Below are 19,164 nucleotides of genomic sequence, written 5' to 3' on the forward strand. Positions count from 1 at the left end.
ACCTCGAAGTTCCCGTAATTGACTTCGGCATGTATATCCGCGGGTGCCATAGCTGATGGAAAAATTCCAAACCACGTTTTTGCCAGCACCATGGATCGTCTACTTGTTCATGTCACACATGGCAAAAATCCACGAAACGGTGCATAAGCGTAGCTACTGGTTGTGCTTATCCTGTGGTCAAGTAACCATGCATGCATGAAGAACTGATTAGTTGGATGATGGACAATCAAGTGGGCTTGGGTAAGCGCTCATTTTATCATGAGCATGCAACTTGCTCGATTGGTCGACCGATCCCCTTGGGCCGGCTTAACAAGTGGTCGCTAGTCTGCCTGATGGCAAGCAAGATCTGGAATCGAAGTAAACGATGACTCCGCCGATGTAATTAAATGAACTTACTTGAGCGCTTACTTGCCGCTGCATGCAGTAGGCATCCATTGATTATAATTAAGAATCTTTGACAATATGCCATCAGCTCCGCTATTGGTTTGGAAAGAGCTTCCGACCAAGAATATATTGGTGGTATGGACTTGTTAGCAAAGTCGGAGTGGGGCCATAAATTAATTAGCGCCTTAATTAGTGCTTGTGGACTTGGATACATCACGTAGGTAATGAATAGATACATCACGTAGCCATTACTACCCGTTTCACCATTTGTTTAGGGCGGACTCAATGTATCTGAAGTTGTATGTTCTATAATATTGAATCAATACACTATTATATATATATAAAGATATAGTATATCTCTCATTTCTTGTTAATTAAGCTTTATATGGGCATTTTTGCTAGGTCACACATCTCCAATATAGTGGACATCATTAATTGCACCGGGGTAACCTTTATGTCGGGGGTGCAACATATGCTCTCTCGTTTTCTTGCAAGGTCGCCTTAACTAGCCTCACCTCCATCTTTCATATCATTGCCTTTATTTTCCATGCGCGTCCCAGCAAGTGACTCCGTCATCACTGGGTAACAATGAATGAAGATATTTAGTATGAGAATTCAGAAGCCCGCATCTAGATTTCTTTAAATAGGAAACCTTCTCTTTTCTCCTCCACAAAAAAAGATCTCACGCTTTCCTCATCCTCCCGTCAGCGCCGCCACCGGTCGACCCAATCTCCGATGGCCTTTGGGCCATGGAGGTGCAGAGGACCTCGGCCCCTCGCCGACGGGAGGGAAACTGTTCTCGTTCTTGTTTGGTTCAACTTCTTAGTTGGGTCTGTGTAGCGGCGGCTGATAACCCACAAGTATAGGGGATCAATTGTAGCCTCTTTCGATAAGTAAGAGTGTCGAACCCAATGAGGAGCTAAAGGTAGAACAAATATTCCCTCAAGTTCTATTGACCACCGATACAAGTCTACGCACGCTTAACGTTCGCCTTACCTAGAACAAGTATGAAACTAGAAGTACTTTGTATGAAACGAGAAAGTTATTTGTCCCTAGACAATCGATAACTAGACCGGTAATCATTATTGCAATTTTATTTGAGGGAGAGGCATAAGCTAACATACTTTCTCTTCTTGGATCATATGCACTTATGATTGGAACCCTAGCAAGCATCCGCAACTACTAAAGATCATTAAGGTAAAACTCAACCATAGCCTTATAAGGCATCAAGTCCTCTTTACTCCCATAAGCAAACAACTACTTACTTGGGTCTGGCTTCTGTCACTCACACCATCCACCATAAGAAAATAATGAACATATTGCAAACCCTACAGCGGGGATCCCTCACGCTTGCGCGACACGGAGAGCACCATAGGACAACACCACTAATAAAACATGCAACACAAACCAATCACGATCATCAATTAAGCCATAGGACAAAACGGATCTACTCAAACATCATAGGATAGCCATACATCATTGGGAAATAATATATAGTGTTGAGCACCATGTTTAAGTATAGATTACAGAGGGTAAAAGAGAGGTTACACCACTACATAGAGGGGGGAAGATTTGTTGATGACGGCGGTGAAGTTGTTGGTGTAGATCGTTGTCGCGTTGATGGCCCTGGCGGTGTTCCGGCGCCATCGGGAGAGAGGGGGAGAGAGCCCCCTTCTTCTTCTTCTTCCTTGACCTTCCCCCTAGATGGGAGAAGCGTTTCCCCTCTGGTCCATGGCCTCCATGGCGGCGGAGGGGCGAGAACCCCTCCGAGATTGGATCTCTCTCTCTGTTTCCTTCTGTTTCTCGCTCCCTGATTCTGCCCTTTCACAGTTTCTTAAATTTCGGGAGATCCGTAACTCCAATTGGGCTCAAATTTTGGTACGTTTTTATCCGAATATTTGCTTTCTTGCGGCGAAAGAAGGGCACCAACCGCCTTACGGAGTGGCCATGAGGGCCCAGGGCGCGCCTTACCCCCTAGGGCGCGCCCCTCACCCTCGTGGGCCCCTCGGGCATCGTCTCGCGTTGATTCCACTTCCCAAAATTCACATATATTCCAAAACAAATCTCCGTAAGTTTTTATCCCGTTTGGACTCCGTTTGATATGGATTTTCTATGAAACAAAAAACATGCAACAAACAGGAACTGGCACTGGGCACTGGATCAATATGTTAGTCCCAAAAATAGTATAAAAAGTTGCCAAAAATATGTAAAAGTTGTAGAATATTGGCATGGAACAATCAAAAATTATAGATACGACAGAGACGTATCAGTATCCCCAAGCTTAATTCCTACTCATCCTCGAGTAAGTAAATGAAAAAAAAAGATAATTTTTGATGTGGAATGCTACCTAGCATAATCTTGATCATGTAATCTAATCATGGCATGAATATTAAGACACGAGTGATTCAAAGCAATAGTCTATCATTTGACATTAAGACAACAATACTTCAAGCATACTAATAAAGCAATCACGTCTTTTCAAAATAACATGGCCAAAGAAAGTTATCCCTACAAAATCACATGGTTTGGCTATGCTCCATATTCAGCACACAAAATATTCAAATCATGCACAATCCCGATGACAAGCCAAGCAATTGTTTCATAATTTTGATGTTCTCAAACCTTTTCAACTTTCACGCAATACATGAGCGTGAGTCATGGATATAGCACGATAGGTGGAATAGAATATGATGATGGTGGTTGTGTCGAGAAGACAAAAAAGGGAGAATGTCTCACATCGACGCGGCTAATAAACGGGTTATGGAGATGCCCATCAATTGATGTCAATGCAAGGAGTAGGGATTGCCATGCAACAGATGCACGAGAGCTATAAATGTATGAAAGCTCAAACTGAAACTAAGTGGGTGTGCATCCAACTTGCATGCTCATGAAGACCTAGGGCACTTGAGGAAGCCCATCGTTGGAATATACAAGCCAAGTTCTATAATGAAAATTCCCACTAATATATGAAAGTGATAACTCAAGAGACTCCCTATATGAAGAACATGGTGCTACTCTGAAGCACGAGTGTGGTAAAAGCATAGTATCATTGTCCCTTCTCTCTTATCTCTCATTTTTTCTTTTTTTTCTTTTTTTGTAGGCTTCTTTGGCCTCTCTCTCTCTTTTTGGGGCTTCTCTGGCCACTTTTATTTTGATAACCTCACATGGGACAATGTTCTAATAATGATGATCATCACACTTTTATTTACTTACAACTCAATATAACAACTCGATACTAGAACAAAGATATGACTCTATATCAATGCCTCCGACGGTGTATCGGGATGTGCAATGATCTAGCGTAGCAATGAAATCAAAAAACGGACAAGCTATGAAAACATCATGCTAGCTATCTTACGATCATTCAAAGCAATATGACAATAAATGCTCAAGTCATGTATATGATTATGATGGAAGTTGCATGGAAATATATCTTGGAATGGCTATGGAAATGCCATGATAGGTAGGTATGGTGGATGTTTTGAGGAAGATATATGGAGGCTTATGTGTGACAGAGCGTATCATATCACGGGGTTTGGATGCACAGGCGAAGTTTGCACCAACTCTCGAGGTGAGAAAGGGCAATGCATGGTACCAAAGAGGCTAGCAATGATGGAAGGGTGAGAGTGCATTTAATCCATGGACTGAACATTAGTCATACAGAACTCAAATACTTATTGCAAAAGTCTATAAGCTATAGAAACAAAGTATTAGACGCATGCCCCTAGGGGGATAGATTGGTAGGAAAAGACCATCGCTCGTCCCCGACCGCCACTCATAAGGAAGACAATCAATAAATAAATCATGCTCCGACTTCGTTACATAATAGTTCACCATACGTGCATGCTACGGGAATCACAAACTTCAACACAAGTATTTCTACAACCCACAATTACCCACTAGCATGACTCTAATATCACCATATTTATATCACAAAACTATTGCAAGGAATCAAACATATCATATTCAGTGATTTACAAGTTTTATGTAGGATTTTATGACTAACCATGTGAATGACCAATTCATGTCAACTCCCTAAATAGATATAAGTGAAGCAAGAGAGTTTAATTTTTTCTACAAAAGATATGCCCACGCTCTAACAAATATAAGTGAAGCAAAAGAGCATTCTACAAATTGCTGTTTTCTATGTGTAGCGAAACAGACAATCCAAACTTCAAATGATATAAACGAAGCACATGAAGCATTCTATAAAGCCATACTCAAAAGATATAAGTGAAGTGCAAAGAGCATCCTATAAATCAACCATGGACTATCTCATACCAGCATGGTGCATCAAATGAAAATGAAAACTAACTGCAAAAGACGCTCCAAGAATTGCACATATCACATGAACGAAACGAAACCGAGAACATACCGATACTTGTTGAAGAAAGATGGGATGCCTTCCGGGGCATCCCCAAGCTTAGACGCTTGAGTCTCCTTGAATATTTAATTGGGGTGCCTTGGGCATCCCCAAGCTTGAGATCTTGCCTCCCCTCCTTCTCCTCATATCGAGACCTCCTCGATCCTTGATCACTTCATCCACGCAAAACTCAACAGAAATTTCGGTAAGATCCGTTAGTATAATAAAGAAAATCACTACTCTAAGTACTATTGCAAACCAATTCATATTTTGTTTTTTCATTGTAGCTACTGTAATATAACTTTTCCATGGCTTAATCCACTGTAATATGAGTGCAAATAAATCCATCTGGATCCTAGATGCACTGTCTGCTATTTTTTAGCTCCTTCTGAAGGATTGTAAATACATTATTATCAATTAATGAAACCCCTTGTTTGGGAAAAAAAGATAGTTTTGTAGAAAAATTATTCTGAGCCCCTAGACATTTCAACAAAAACTATTGGAGACTGGAGAACAAACTTTGCATCTTGAGTGGAAATCAAATTTCGGAAAGTGTAAGAACAGCCACAACTGTCAAAAACCATGCACGCTTTCAAAAAAAATTAATACATGGCTTGATAAAAATAAGTAACGACTTTGACCCCAAAAAGGAACTTTGGACAACCATAACTTTAAAAGATATGTCGACATTAAAAAAATTGAAAGCACAACATTGGAATAACAATTTTTGCCATTGTGATCGATATAAGTGAGCCAAAGTTGTAAAGCTAAGTTTCTAATCTAACAAGTGGATCATACAAAAAAATGAAAGTGCAATAAAAATATGAATAAAAGAAAATTAGACCATGCACCTTCCCACCGTTCGTGACTTCATGGCACAAAGTCATGATAGGTGTGACCTAGTACGGCTTGTGATGATCACCACTCTCTCAAAGCAATGTGTCGGTGACCGAGGATGTGAAGGATATTGGGGTGTGGTCTCACGATGGGGGTTCGTAGCCTTGGAACTCCCAAGAAGCACTAGCCAGCGAGAGAAATTTACGCAAAACTAAAGTGGTGTATGTGAGATATGTGTTACATGACTGACGCCATTCGTGAAACGACATGTATCATTGAAATGATAATTTTTTGGTACTTAACCGTAAGTGAGCAACTTATGTTACATAACCATAAGACACGCAAAGAGTTTCCATTGCAAGTCGGTTGGCCAAACCGATGGTATATAACTTAGTACATATAAATAGTGATACATTGACAATTAACATTCTTGGAATATATCACGGACACTAGTACATTTTCCACTAGAACAATGAAGCCCTTATTTGATAATATGTAAGATGATAACAAATAAATGAAAAAAGAGTCAAAGCTATCAATTTGACATGGTACAGTAGGTTGGGCTCCATTTTTTTAGATTCCTCACATGAAGGGGACTAGGGGTTGGCATTGCCATACCCAGATCCAGCACCTTTGCCTGCACCACTCCCACCATTTCTTCCTCCTCCATTGCCACCACCGTTTCCACCAGCATCTGCATTTGTACTACCTTGTCTATACCAATTGTTAGTAGTTGTAGCTGAGCCAGAACCAGTGCCACTACCAGCCCCATATCCACTAGATCCTTGATAACCACTAGCTTTCCCTCCACCACCGCCACCACCGGCACCGTCAGCGCTAGTATATCCACCATAGCCACCACCATAAGGATATGAAGATCCTTGACTGTATTGACTGGAACCAGAGCCAGAGCCGGACCCGCTACCATATCCAGTTCCACCATCTTGGCCACCGCCTCCGCCGCCACCTCCACCTCCACCGCTTGCATGGCTACCACTACTAGAACTCACGCCAGACCCAGTTCCACTCCCAGCACCCGAGCCACCACCACTTACAGTTCCCCCACCCTCTCCTCCTCCCGCCCCCGTTCCCGTGGCGCTTCCACTGCCGAATCTAACCACCCTTGCAGCATTGGCCAGTCCAATGCTCAAGAGGACAACATAGCCGAGGGCTACTAGCTTTGTGCCTACCATTGTGTGTGTTTTATGGAAGTGTGTACTCTTGCAAGATGAGATGAGTTCTAAGCGAAATATCAATGGATATTTATAGTGGTGCTTCCGGCCATGCATGTTGGGGGTGTTGGTGGAGTTGTTGACGAAGTCATGTCTCAACTGTAGGTGGAGGCTTAGAATAATTAGTGCCTTAATTGGTGCAGGTAAAAGTAAACGAGATGACTGACTTCTAATCGTGATCGCATCCACGTTGGGTCAATAGTTCTAAAACACATGCATGCTAGCATCCACTGATGAACACATCTAGCTCCAGGCTTGAATAGTTGACATTAGAGCATAGGAGGCAGCAACGTGGAAGTTTCCGTAGTTGAATTTGGAGTTGGAGGGTATTGTACTAGCAGATGGCAAAAATCCAAACCACGTTCATGCCGGCACCAAGGATCATCTTGTCAAGGTAATTAAGCCTACACCACCACTGAATGCCTGTTTATGCTACTTGCATGCATGATTACCATTTTATCTTACGGTCAAATAACCATGCATGCATGCATGTTACTAATTAGCTATAGATGATTAACCGTGGGCTAGGATAGGCCAGCCGGGTTAACGACGTGGGCAAGTTGTTTTCACTGCCGATGGCAAGCAAGAGCTGGAGTCGAAGTAAACGACGACTCCGCCCATGTAATCGATCAAGTCGTTGGGTCAAGTAGCCGTGCATGAAGAAGTGATTAGCAGATGATCAAGTTCAAGTGGGATGGCAAGATCGATCCAAAACCACGTGCATGCCAGCACCGTAAGCCTATACGTATCGTACACCATATTATTTGATGCCCGGACTAGTTCAAGTTAATAGCTGAACAGGTTGTAAACCGTGATACATAGCTGCTTTTTCATGTACTGAACGAAAATCTACGGCAACGCTGCTTTATGAGCCGAGATGGTCACTGCCACGCCAAACAGCGAAGGGAAGCAGACGTTATTGCCACGCTGGCAAAATCAACAGACCCTCACCTAGCCAGATAGATAGGTCAACAATAATTTACGACAACGAGCCATCAAACCATCGCAGCCGACATTGTCGAGATGGGGAGGCTCGAGGAAACTTTATTCGCCACACCGACGGCGCTGCCGCGCAATCCTTGTAAAAGCATCAAAGAGTGGAATACTAGATATCCATATGATAGAGCAGGGCTTTCCCGCACTCCCATATCAGCAGTGGAGGAGGTGGCGACCTACCACCGGACAAGAGATGGCGGCGCGGTGCATCCAGAAAATCTCCTCTCCGGGGTTTGAGAGGTGAGAACGGTTCCAGAAAAACTGGTGTTGAGGTTAGTTAACTAGATGGATCATCATAATTAACATAATTAACTAGTTTTTTGGCCAAAAAACTCACAATCTATTCATCTTCAATCATGGCAGTACAACGAACACTATAAATAATAAGAATTATATCCAGATCCATAGACCACCTAGCAACGACTAGAAGCATTGAAGCGAGCCAAAGATGCGCCGCCGTCGACACCCCTCCCTCGCCGGAGCCAGGCAAAACTTGCAGTCGGGAAGTCGTCGTGCTAAGGCCTCATAGGACTAGTGCACTAGAACAGCAACCGCTGCCATTGTAGAGTAGCGTAGATCAGAAGGATCCAACTTGAAGACACATGAACGTAGACAAACTACGATAAGATTCGAGCAAATCCACCAAGGACAGATACGCCAGAGACACACCTCCACATGCCCACCGACGATGCTAGACGCACCACCGGAACGGGGACTAGACGGGAAGAACCTTATCCCATCTTCAGCGAGCTACCACCGTCTCGTTTCCCTCGGTAGGACACAAACCCTACCAAAAATCGAAGGAACATCTAAAGACGGAGCCCTCCGCCGGCAAGGATCGGGATCCACCGTGCCGCCATGGCCCTAAGGCCACCGGAGACGAGACGGACCGGCGGCGGCGCAGGAGGGAGATAGCCTTTTCTTGGGGAGGAGGCATAGGCAACATAATTAACTAGTTTGATGTCACAAAAAAATCAGCTATCTTAAATTTCAGAGAAAAATCAGCCAGCTTACCTTACAAAATGCCAATAAAATACCTTTGTTTGATCTTCCAGTATTCTTGCATTTTAGTTTCATGTCTTTTTTTTATTTTCATTTGTATATTTGCGTTCTATCTATTTTGTTTTTCTTATGGAGTTTCTAATATTTGTATTTATTTTATATTTATACTCCCCTTTTACTTTTATTTTTATTTTGTTTTTTGAGTTGCCTTTTGCCTTTTTGCAATTAGCTTTCATGTGTTCCACCGGTACACAATATTTTTATGCTGTTTTATAATTTGTTTGAGAAATAAAAAGAATTATCTCATGTTTGTGTATATATTTGAAACAAAGTACATTAACTTGAGCACAAAAGATTTTATCATGTTTGTTCTCAAAACAATAACATTTTGATTACCATGATGGATCATCACAATTAACAAAATCAGCAAGTTATACAACACGCGCACGTAGGGGCTCAAGCAGCTGCTCCTCCGCCTCGTCTCTGGTGGCCTTAGAGCCATGGAGGTGCGGTGGATCCCGGCCCTCGTCGGTGGGAGGGCTCCGTTCTTAGATGTGTTTTCGAATTTTGTTAGGGTTTGTGTCCTGCTCAAGAAGGCGAGACGGCAGCGACTTCCTGAAGATGGAATAAGGTTCTCCATGCCTACCCCCCGTTCCGGTGGTGCATCTAGCATCTTCGGTGGGCGTGTGGTATGTGTCTCCGGTGGATCTGTCTTTGGTGGATTTGCTCGGATCTATTCATCGTTTGTCTACGCTTGTGTGTCTTTATGTTGGATCCTTCCGATCTACGCTACGCATCATCGGCGGCGGTTGCTGTTTTGAAGTGTTGTTGGTCCTATGGGGCCTTAGCACGACGACTTTCCGACTATCTACTACAACAAGATTTGCCCGGTTTCGGTGAGGCAAGGGCAATGACGGCGGTACATCTTTGGCTCGCTTCAGTGCTTGTAGTCATCGCTAGGTTGTCTATGAATCTGGATGTAATTTTTATTATTTTTAGTGTTCGTTGTACTATCATGACTGAAGATGAATAGATCAGATGTTTTCTCGCAAAAAAAAAGAAATCAGCAAGTTTGATGTCACAAATTGAAATCAGCTAGCTTAAGAGTCAAAGAAAAAACTCACTAGCTTACCTTAACAAAGCCCAACAAAATGTCCTTGTTTGATCTTCCAGTATTTTTGCATTTTGGTTTCATGTTTTTTTTACTTTTTAGTTTTATATTCCTCTTTTATATATTTTCTCATGGAGTTTATAATACTTTTAATTTGTTTATATTTATATTTTACCTTATATTTTATTTTAATTAGCTTTCTTGAGTTCCACCGATGCTTGGGTAATATTTTAATTAGTTTTATGATATTTTTTGAGAAATAAAAAAAATTATCAGATGTGTGTACATATATTTTGAACAGAATAAATTGATTCTGACACAACAGGCATTATCATGCTTTTTCTCGTAACAAGAACATTTTGCATGAGTTGGATAAACACATATTTTTTCCCTAAGTAGGTAACAGATTTAATGGATAGGTGAACATATTTACAAAATGTTTTCTCATGTCTACATACGGGGCAACTGGTGCAAGTCTGCAAGAAGCAGATAATGTTATTCTGAATATACCCTGAGCATGGCTAACTGTATTTTCTTTTGGCAACTTGTTCTCAAGATTTTTCATCTTTTTTTTAACCTAGTATGTTACTTCTATTCTCTCCGCTCAATTTTGATTTATTTTTTTCAAAACTGAAGTCAGGATACGAATCAAGGAACACTCGATGGCGGATCGCCATGTACTCAGTCAGCCAGTCAATAGGTGAGCTCTGGTACAATAAAAACTGCAACCTTGCGCAGAAAATCAAAGAATTCAGTTAAAGATGCTCACGTAATTACCCTAGAAGAACTGCAAAATTGTGCGGAATATCAAAGAATTCAGTAAAGGATGCTCACGTAATTGCTCTAGAAGAAGTGCAACCTTGGGCAGGAAATCAAAAAATTCCGTTAAGGAAGCTCATGCAATTGCTCTAGAAGAGCTTCAGCTGCTCGCTGCTTTCAGATAGCAGACATACTGGGGTAAATTATTCTAGGCCTTGACTTGTATACTGAATCGACTGTAAACTGTAACGATACACTTCAAAAAAAAAATTTGTCTGCAATGGGTATATTTATCACACACACGCAGATGCTAGACAGGGGCAAGTGTGCAACAGGCAATTGAGAGTTGCCTGAAACTCTGCAACACGGCCTTGCACCAGTTACAGCCAGAAAAAGAGTAACAGAATCTGAGACCTGAGCCTGACCATGATAGAGATACTCCCAAACAACAAAATGGCAAAGATGGAACTATAACAGGGCAATTCAATACCTAACCAGATGCAATGGACACACAGAAGAATGAATTGCAACAGAACATTCCACTGATAAGTTTACTACTCCCTCCATCCGAAAATACTTGTCATCAAAATGAATAAAAAGGGATGTATCTAGAACTAATATACATCTAGATACATCCCTTTTTATTCATTTTGATGACAAGTATTTCCGGACGGAGGGAGTATAATGCAACCATTCCATTCAATATAACCAGCAGTTCAATATAACCAACAGAACTCCAAGTTCATCTAATGATCAGGTGAAGCTAGCAACCGAACAAACTGAGAGGATGGTCTCCCACATTTAATCCTCAGCTACAACAATACTTAGAAACAGGAAGCAGATGTAAATTGGCTAAATATTTAGTATTAAGAAAACTACTGGATGATCTTCAAGAATGAAGACCTCGATGAAAAAAAAACCAAGTCAATCCTTGAGTTCAGAGAAATAGAGGCATGAGGCAAATGGATTAGCAACTATCTCAAACGCTGACCATAATGACTTCACAATTTAAGCATCAACATGCTAGCGGCTTCAAACCAAAAAGAAATTCATACAAGTATAAATTTCATGCAATGATGAAACAGTCAGAGATTCTTGATCATAACTTTTATATACATCAAAAACAAACTAGGCGGCTCATACTTGACCCAATTCATACGCATTGCCGGTCACGGGAAAAAAAAGGGCATGTCTGCCGGCTACATAGTCTAAAAAGGAACAATCTGCGACCTGAGCCTAACCATGATAAACCTTTCTTCTGCTCATCAGTACAACATTTCTTGAGATTATGTTAAGATCGAACATAACATGAAGCATTGATTCCTCAAAATGGTTAGCGGCTAAACTGAAATGATAAATATAATTCCAACCAATGCAACACAAGGGCAAAACTATAACACTGCTATGTTTCAATTGAATTATGAACAAGAATGAGCTGCAACAGAACATTACTTGAAAGTTGACTAATGCAATTATTTAGTGGACCCAATTCATATGTATTGTGCATGTCATAGCTAGAAAGAGAATATGGCTGGCAGTCTAAAGGGGAACACAATCTGGACTTGAGCCTGACCATGATAAATCTTCTGTTCATCAGTACAAGTTCCATTTCTCAAGATATGTAAGATCGAACATCACATGAAGCATTGATTCCTTGAAGTAGTTAGCCGCTAAAGTGAAATGATAAATATAATTCCAAATGATGCAGCAAAGGAAGAACTATAGTATATGTTCCAAACTTCCAATACTTAACAAGAATTATAATGCAATCTTTCAATTTAACTAGTGTTCCGAACTCTCGTAAAAACACAGGTGCTACTTGCTACTCGACAAGGAGGATAATCTGCCTCATTCATCCACAGCTAAAACAAAACATAGAAACAGGAAAGTCATGTATATTTGCAAAATTTTAGTGTGAACAAGACTACCGGGTAATCTCTGTAAAAGAAAACCTCGATAAAAGGAAATGCACTTCTTCAATTCAATAAACAGAGACAAGAGGCAGCTATATTGCTAACGATTGAGTAATATAAAAACCACTATATAATACTCCCTCCGTCCTAAAATTCTTGTCTTAGATTTGTCCAAATATAGATGTATGCAGTCATGTTTTAGTGTTAGATACATCCTTATCTAGACAAATGTTAGACAGGAATTTTGGGACGGAGGGTGTACAAAGAAAAATAGCATGGTCATTCTTCAGTTCAAGAAAACATAAACATGAGTCAGGGCAATTGGCAAACATTTCAAAATGCTGCAAAATGATCAACACTCACAGCAGCCCCTCCAGACCAAAAGGATATTCAGCAACGATGTAACAATCAAAGCTTCTTGGTCAGAACTTATTATAAATCAACAGAGAAGCTAGCAGGCTCACAGCGGATTCAGTTAATACGTACTGCAGCTCATGTGGATATGGATAGCTAGGCCGATAAGCAGCAGCACCACACTCAACTGCCCTCAGATGAAATGCTAATGTTCACAAAATAATTTCTAATGTACACAAAATAATCATCTGGTCAAAGGAAAGGCAAAGAGTTCACAAGATAACCTTCTAGTGGCGGAAACAATGTATGTGAAACTAGAGTTTGCTTGAGCCGATGTCGAGTAGGGCCTAGACCTCTGCGATGGAAACTGGCAACCATCTTGCCATCCACGTCAATCTGAAGTAGCCGATCGTCAACTTTGACTAGCACAAGCACATCACCGTCTGAAGAGACGACCACCACCCACAAATGTTTGCTAAAGTTTCCAAACTCTGCAACCGGCAATTCAACCCGGTATTTCAAGGCAATTCAACCGGCAAGCATCCACTGACGAGCAGAGGAGCGAGGCAACCTCGAAGTTTCCATAGTTCAGTTTGGAGTGGAAGTAAACGACTGACTCCACCCATGTAATCGAGTTGTTGGCTCAAGTAGCCGTGCATGAAGAATTGATTAGCAGATGATCAAGTTCATGTGGACGGCAAAATCCGTATAAATGCTTTATTTTTATTTTTTTGCGATGGAAAACCAACCGTATAAATGCTTTAGCTCTAACTAGTCGTCAACCCGTGCGTCTGCACGGGCTAGCCATTATACTTAATAACAAATAATTTGTTCAAAACCACAGTGAAAACAAACACGTCTTCCTAAATTAATAGGAAATAACATGTATGAATTGTTCGATCCGTATGCTATGAAGTATAACATGTGTATTTTGCTTGACAAAAGTTCAATGGGTGAGAAGCACATATCCAATGCCTCTATTTTAGAGACAATTTAGTTTCATGGAAGTAAATAAAAACAACATATTGGCCTCTTTAGGCATGATGGAACGGTCGACAGACATGTATATATACACGTTGTAAATAGAAATGGAGTGGCCTTGTACACACAAATACAATGTTAAATCATCTCTGTCAGTAATTGTAGACCCTTCGGTATGAGTTTTTGCCAGTTCTCCAAAGGCTGTCAAGTCCAGTCTGTTGTTAACTATGAGCTTGATGCACACCTAGTCATTGCAAACTTCACTATTGAAGAAAACAATATCACACATCATGCAAGACATATTCCACTGGATTTTCACAATGTGTGCGCACCTATGTTTAGTATCCCCTCTCTTGGCATGAAAATTAATTTGCAGTGGAATAATAATTAGCCTCTGTAGATAAGTGTAATTTAACAATAAATATACACATGTTTTGTACGACATAATAAGTTATTTAGGATAGCATACTAACTCCAGAACTTGTGTTTGGAATTTTTTTGAATGAGAGAGAGAGGGAGAGAGAGAGAGAGAGAGAGAGAGAGAGAGAGATCATTGAAGCTTAGAATTCGAGGAAACAGCAGTATCTAATACACAACATGGTGTGCATGCAGTGTGCACTGACCATGGTTAACAAATTCTATAATTGATGTTCAGAATTTCCATAGGATACTATATTTAGAAAAGTACAACTATCAAAATCTTATATTGCTACAGAAAGAACTTGAATATATACCTTATATAAGCTGAAGGCGTTCATATTGAGAAGAAACAACTTTTATCCTATCAAAACATGACGATAGTCAGAAGAAGGGATGCTTTTCAATCATACCACCAGTAGTAATAATACTACTACACGATTTTTTGAATCTAGTACCTAGGTGGAGAAGTGGTTTACTAAATAACTTAAATCTCCACTGTGACCTCTCATCCTTCTTTACAATTTCAGGTAGACAAAAATTTGCCGTTTAGGTGTTTTGCTCACACAGCTCAGGTATCAATGCGGTTGGAGTAACTCACTTAACATAGCAGTGTTAAAATTGTTAAAGCATGTCAGAAGTCGAATATTCCACTGCATGCCCCTGTAACTATTGTTGATAAGTATAGCGCATTAACCACGAAAAAGAGGGAATAAGTGAAAGAATAATTAGGTTTCAAATAGATACTGAGAAAGATAAATAGCAAGAATTTTTTCCATGGTTTTTCTGGTAAACCATTGCACCAACTTGGCGCCCTTGCATCCTAACATCTGGTCAAGAGTAAAAAACCAGTTATATGTCAAGCCGAACTAAAGGAAACTTTAATCTGTATATAAGCCGGTGATGCAGTATAGTTGTAAGCCTAGAATATAGTGAACATCAGTAGGGTTTTACAAATTAATGTTACGTATACTAACATATTGTACTGATGTACTTACAGTAGAGGGTGGGAATGCTAAGCATCTTCCAGCTCTGATAGATTCGTACTCTCTCAGTATAAGTGGTTGTAGTAGTAATAAGATATAAAGTTAATTTAACTGAATAGATATGTCTATTTAAAAAAAACTACAGATTCTGAGGGACATGTACCCTCTTGGTGAAGGTTAAATAGTATAAAAATGACATGAAACTACCTATGTCAGACATAGAACTATCAGAGCGAAAGGGAAAAGGCAATCACATAGATAATACTTTATAAGAAAATTTAAAAAAACTCACATATAGGAAGCTGAGAGTATGAATCTGTCTATCCCCGATAAAAGAACAACTGTTCGGTTTGTAACTATATTCTGTTCACAATGTTACAACTGTAGGTATAATTCATTATGGAATTTCAAAATCATGGTGAAGACCTATATGTACAGCCTAATTAATCAACCTACCTGACATACTGTTATAAATGAAAAGACATAAAAGTACTTTCTATTGGTTATTTCTGAAACTGAAAGCACCCTACTATATTTCTATAAGTACCAGCTATGAATCTAAATGTTGGAACTATTTGAAAAAAATAATCAAGCATGTTGTTAGAAACAGGCTTGGCAAATATGAACATCACAGATACAACTGTACGGAAGATTCATTGAAGATCAGCACAGAGTCCTTTTAACATTCATAATATAGGAACAATCATGTAATTAAAACTTGTACAACTCAAGTGCTCTGTGCTGCTAGCTTATTGCAACAGAAACTCTACGACAACTGAGCAGAATAAAGAGACACGGTAACTGACTCTCCCACGTCAGAGACGTTGGTATGACCTCTTTACCGTGGAACACAAAATACTAAGTGTGAACCAAAAGAAATGTTAAAGACCATACCTTTCAATAAATAATTGATCTCTGGAAGATCTTTATTCACAGACAACTTGCATGTCGCTCCACCACTCAAGTATCTTCATGTGTAGAAATTACTGTGTTAGACATGGTTCTGACAAATCTGTGAACTTAAGTTAAATGTCAAATCAATAGAAAAATATTTAAATAATAATCATCATATGTTTACCTAACGCTGCAAGGCAGAATAAGAATACATACCATGCCGATAACTGAAGATTTAGCATGTATTTAAAAGAAACAATATGCAACATGCAAACCATCTGCTTAGGAAACATTACATAAATCTGTCAGTTAACATGGTGTAACATAGAAAAATACCTCTAAACTGAGCTTTCGATAAGAATCGACAACCTGCTTAGAGCTGAACTGGTTTGCCAATGTTTAATTTACTGTTGTAGCGAACAAAGCCCTGCTGTGGGGATCCTATGGTGCTCCCGTAGGTGATGGAGACCACCCTAGCTGGCTTTCATTCGTCTCCTACACCCCCCAATCAGGATGCTCATAGATAGACATCAAAGAGTACGATTTTTTCTTGGCCAAACAATACAATTAAGCTAACTTATTGGTGTTTTTGTAATGAACTTGGCCGGTTGCAGAATAGAAAAATGAATTTTCAGGATATGGGGTTACTTGCCTATGGAGTCTGGTGCAGGACCACAGGAGTAATGTGCTTCGGACTCAGTACAGTTTTAGAGGAGGTGAACTGCTGCACCACCTGCCGCCACAGTTCCTCTGCCCAGCGGCCTCGCCAAAGACCGCAGCCACGCGATCTGCATCAAACTAGCCCATGGAAGAAGTCGTTTTCCTTGGCCTAGAGTTTCTCTTTCACGGGATCTTTGTCCACAGTTTGTTATATGGACGTGTCTACCGAGCGGCTGGTTGCTCGATAGCAATCCGTGGCAGCCCCTCCTTTTTAGATATGTTTTTATCTTAATCAAACAAATTAGGAATTATTTTGTCCTCCTAGCAAGAAAAAGACAAAGATATATATAACATGTTTAACCAGAATTGTAAAAGCACACACACCAACATGTATGAACGCATTTAATTCAGATTTAAAAAAATAGAAAAGCCATAAATTTTAAATGAAACATCGAAATTAAGATTCGCTTTCACCGCTGAAATCCTTGCGATGTGCTCTTCGAAACTAGATCCCACATGGATATGTTTCGACAAACTTTTTTTTGTGCAATTTTGTCCCCGTTTTGTGCAACTGGCTAATTGTTGATGTACAACTACCTAATAGTCGATGTGCAACTTTTTCTTTATCTATCGATGTGCAGTTTTCAATGATAACACCTCACCTCAAATTACCCACTATGAAGTGAGATGTGCAACTTCGTCTGCTGCCCCAGCCAACTGCTTAGTAGTCGATGTGCAACTTTTCTCCTCTAGTTGGAAGTGCAATTTTCACTGTTTGCTACCTTGGTCAACTGCCAAGCAGTGGATGTGCAACTTCGGAAACAGTCTCAGCCAACTACCTAATGTTTGATGTGTATGTGTAACTTTTCCCAGTACCCGTGGATGTGTAGTTTTCATTGCTAGCACCCCTTTCCCCCCACCCCAGCTAGTGAGATGTGCATCTTGAGGATCTCTCACCCGTAGACAACTTTTCTCCACCCTCATGGTCTTTGTCCATTTTTTTCACCATTTAACAAATGCATACCAATGAGATGTGCAACTTTATCTGTTGCCCTGGCCAACTGCCTAGCAGATTATGTGCAACTACTTCTATAGCCCCTGCCAACTAAAACTACATATACACAAGTATGGAGGGAAAGGAGTTGCCCCTCGACTACTAAAGAATTAGCTAAAACAATAGAGTAAGTTGCACATATAGCTGGTAGGGGTAGGTGGGGGCAATGGTATGACAACAATGGAAAAGTATATCATCCATGTATAGGGAAGGGAGGGTTGCACATCGACTAATAGGTAGTTGGCCAGATAGTAGACTAGTTGCACATCATTAAAAATTAGTTGTCGTGGTTACTAGGTTGTAAATCTCACAATAATTTCGATCATGCAACTTTAAAAAATGGTTTTGAAAAAAGTTGAACCATGTTGTACTAAAATTGCACGATGGAGTAACTCTCATAGTTGTGCATGAGCTACTACGGCAATGAGGGTGTGCAAATCCGCAGCCACGCATGAGAAATTATTCAACAAGAGTGTGCAACGTTGTGGTACAGTGCGTGAGCAATTATGTCGACGAGAGAGTGCAACTCTGTGCCCCTTGCGTGTGTGACAATGTCATCGAGAGTGTGCAACTCCGCAGCTGTGCGCGAGAAACTATGCTGACAAGAGTGTGCAAATCCCACAATCATGCATGAGCTATTATGTCGACAAGGGTGCGCAACTCCGTCGCCGCGCATGTGTGACTACTCTACCGCGTGTGAGCAACTCTTGTGGTCGTGTGTGAACTACTATACTGGCGAGAGTGTGCAACTACACAGCAGCGCGTGTGCGACTATGCCGCTATGCATGTGCACCTCCCCGACATGAGCTACTATTCCGATGAGAGAGTGCAACTTCACGACCACACGTGTGCGACTATGCCGCCGCACATGTGCAACTCACACAGTCGTGCGTGACCTACTATGCCGACGAGAGTGTGCAACTTCGACAGCTATCCTAGCCAAGTATCTGGCAGTCGATGGGCAACTTCGATATCATGGTGTGCAGCTTTGCGCGGCTTCCCTACAACTGCATCGCTCCAGCTCCATCACCGAGAGAAAAGGAGGACATGATGCGGCTGGGGGCTACTGCTTTGGCTCCATGGCCAAGGTCTTCCCAGCGTCCTGCTAATCGTAGCCACAATGGATTTGTCGGTCGCACCCTAAACACCACTGCGAGCGTGGATGTGGACACTCATGCGTGATCTACCACACCGACGAGAGTGTGCACCTCTACGGCCGAG

At 40.9% G+C, this 19,164-nt stretch overlaps 1 protein-coding gene across 1 annotated transcript; it reads right to left on the reverse strand.

The window, feature by feature from the left end:
* Positions 1-5,998: 5,998 nt before the first annotated feature.
* Positions 5,999-6,831, reverse strand: LOC125549162 (uncharacterized). Its single transcript, XM_048712637.2, has one exon. The coding sequence runs from the start codon at positions 6,775-6,777 to the stop codon at positions 6,181-6,183; it is 597 nt and encodes a 198-aa protein (XP_048568594.2). The 5' UTR covers positions 6,778-6,831; the 3' UTR covers positions 5,999-6,180.
* Positions 6,832-19,164: the final 12,333 nt, after the last annotated feature.

Source organism: Triticum urartu, chromosome 3A (genome assembly GCF_056163025.1).
Source record: "Triticum urartu cultivar PI428250 chromosome 3A, HENAU_Tu73, whole genome shotgun sequence".
Lineage (NCBI taxonomy): Eukaryota > Viridiplantae > Streptophyta > Magnoliopsida > Poales > Poaceae > Triticum > Triticum urartu.

Excerpts from the sequence above, each read along its gene's own strand:
- LOC125549162 (XM_048712637.2), bottom strand. The coding sequence starts at position 6,777 with ATGGTAGGCACAAAGCTAGTAGCCCTCGGCTATGTTGTCCTCTTGAGC.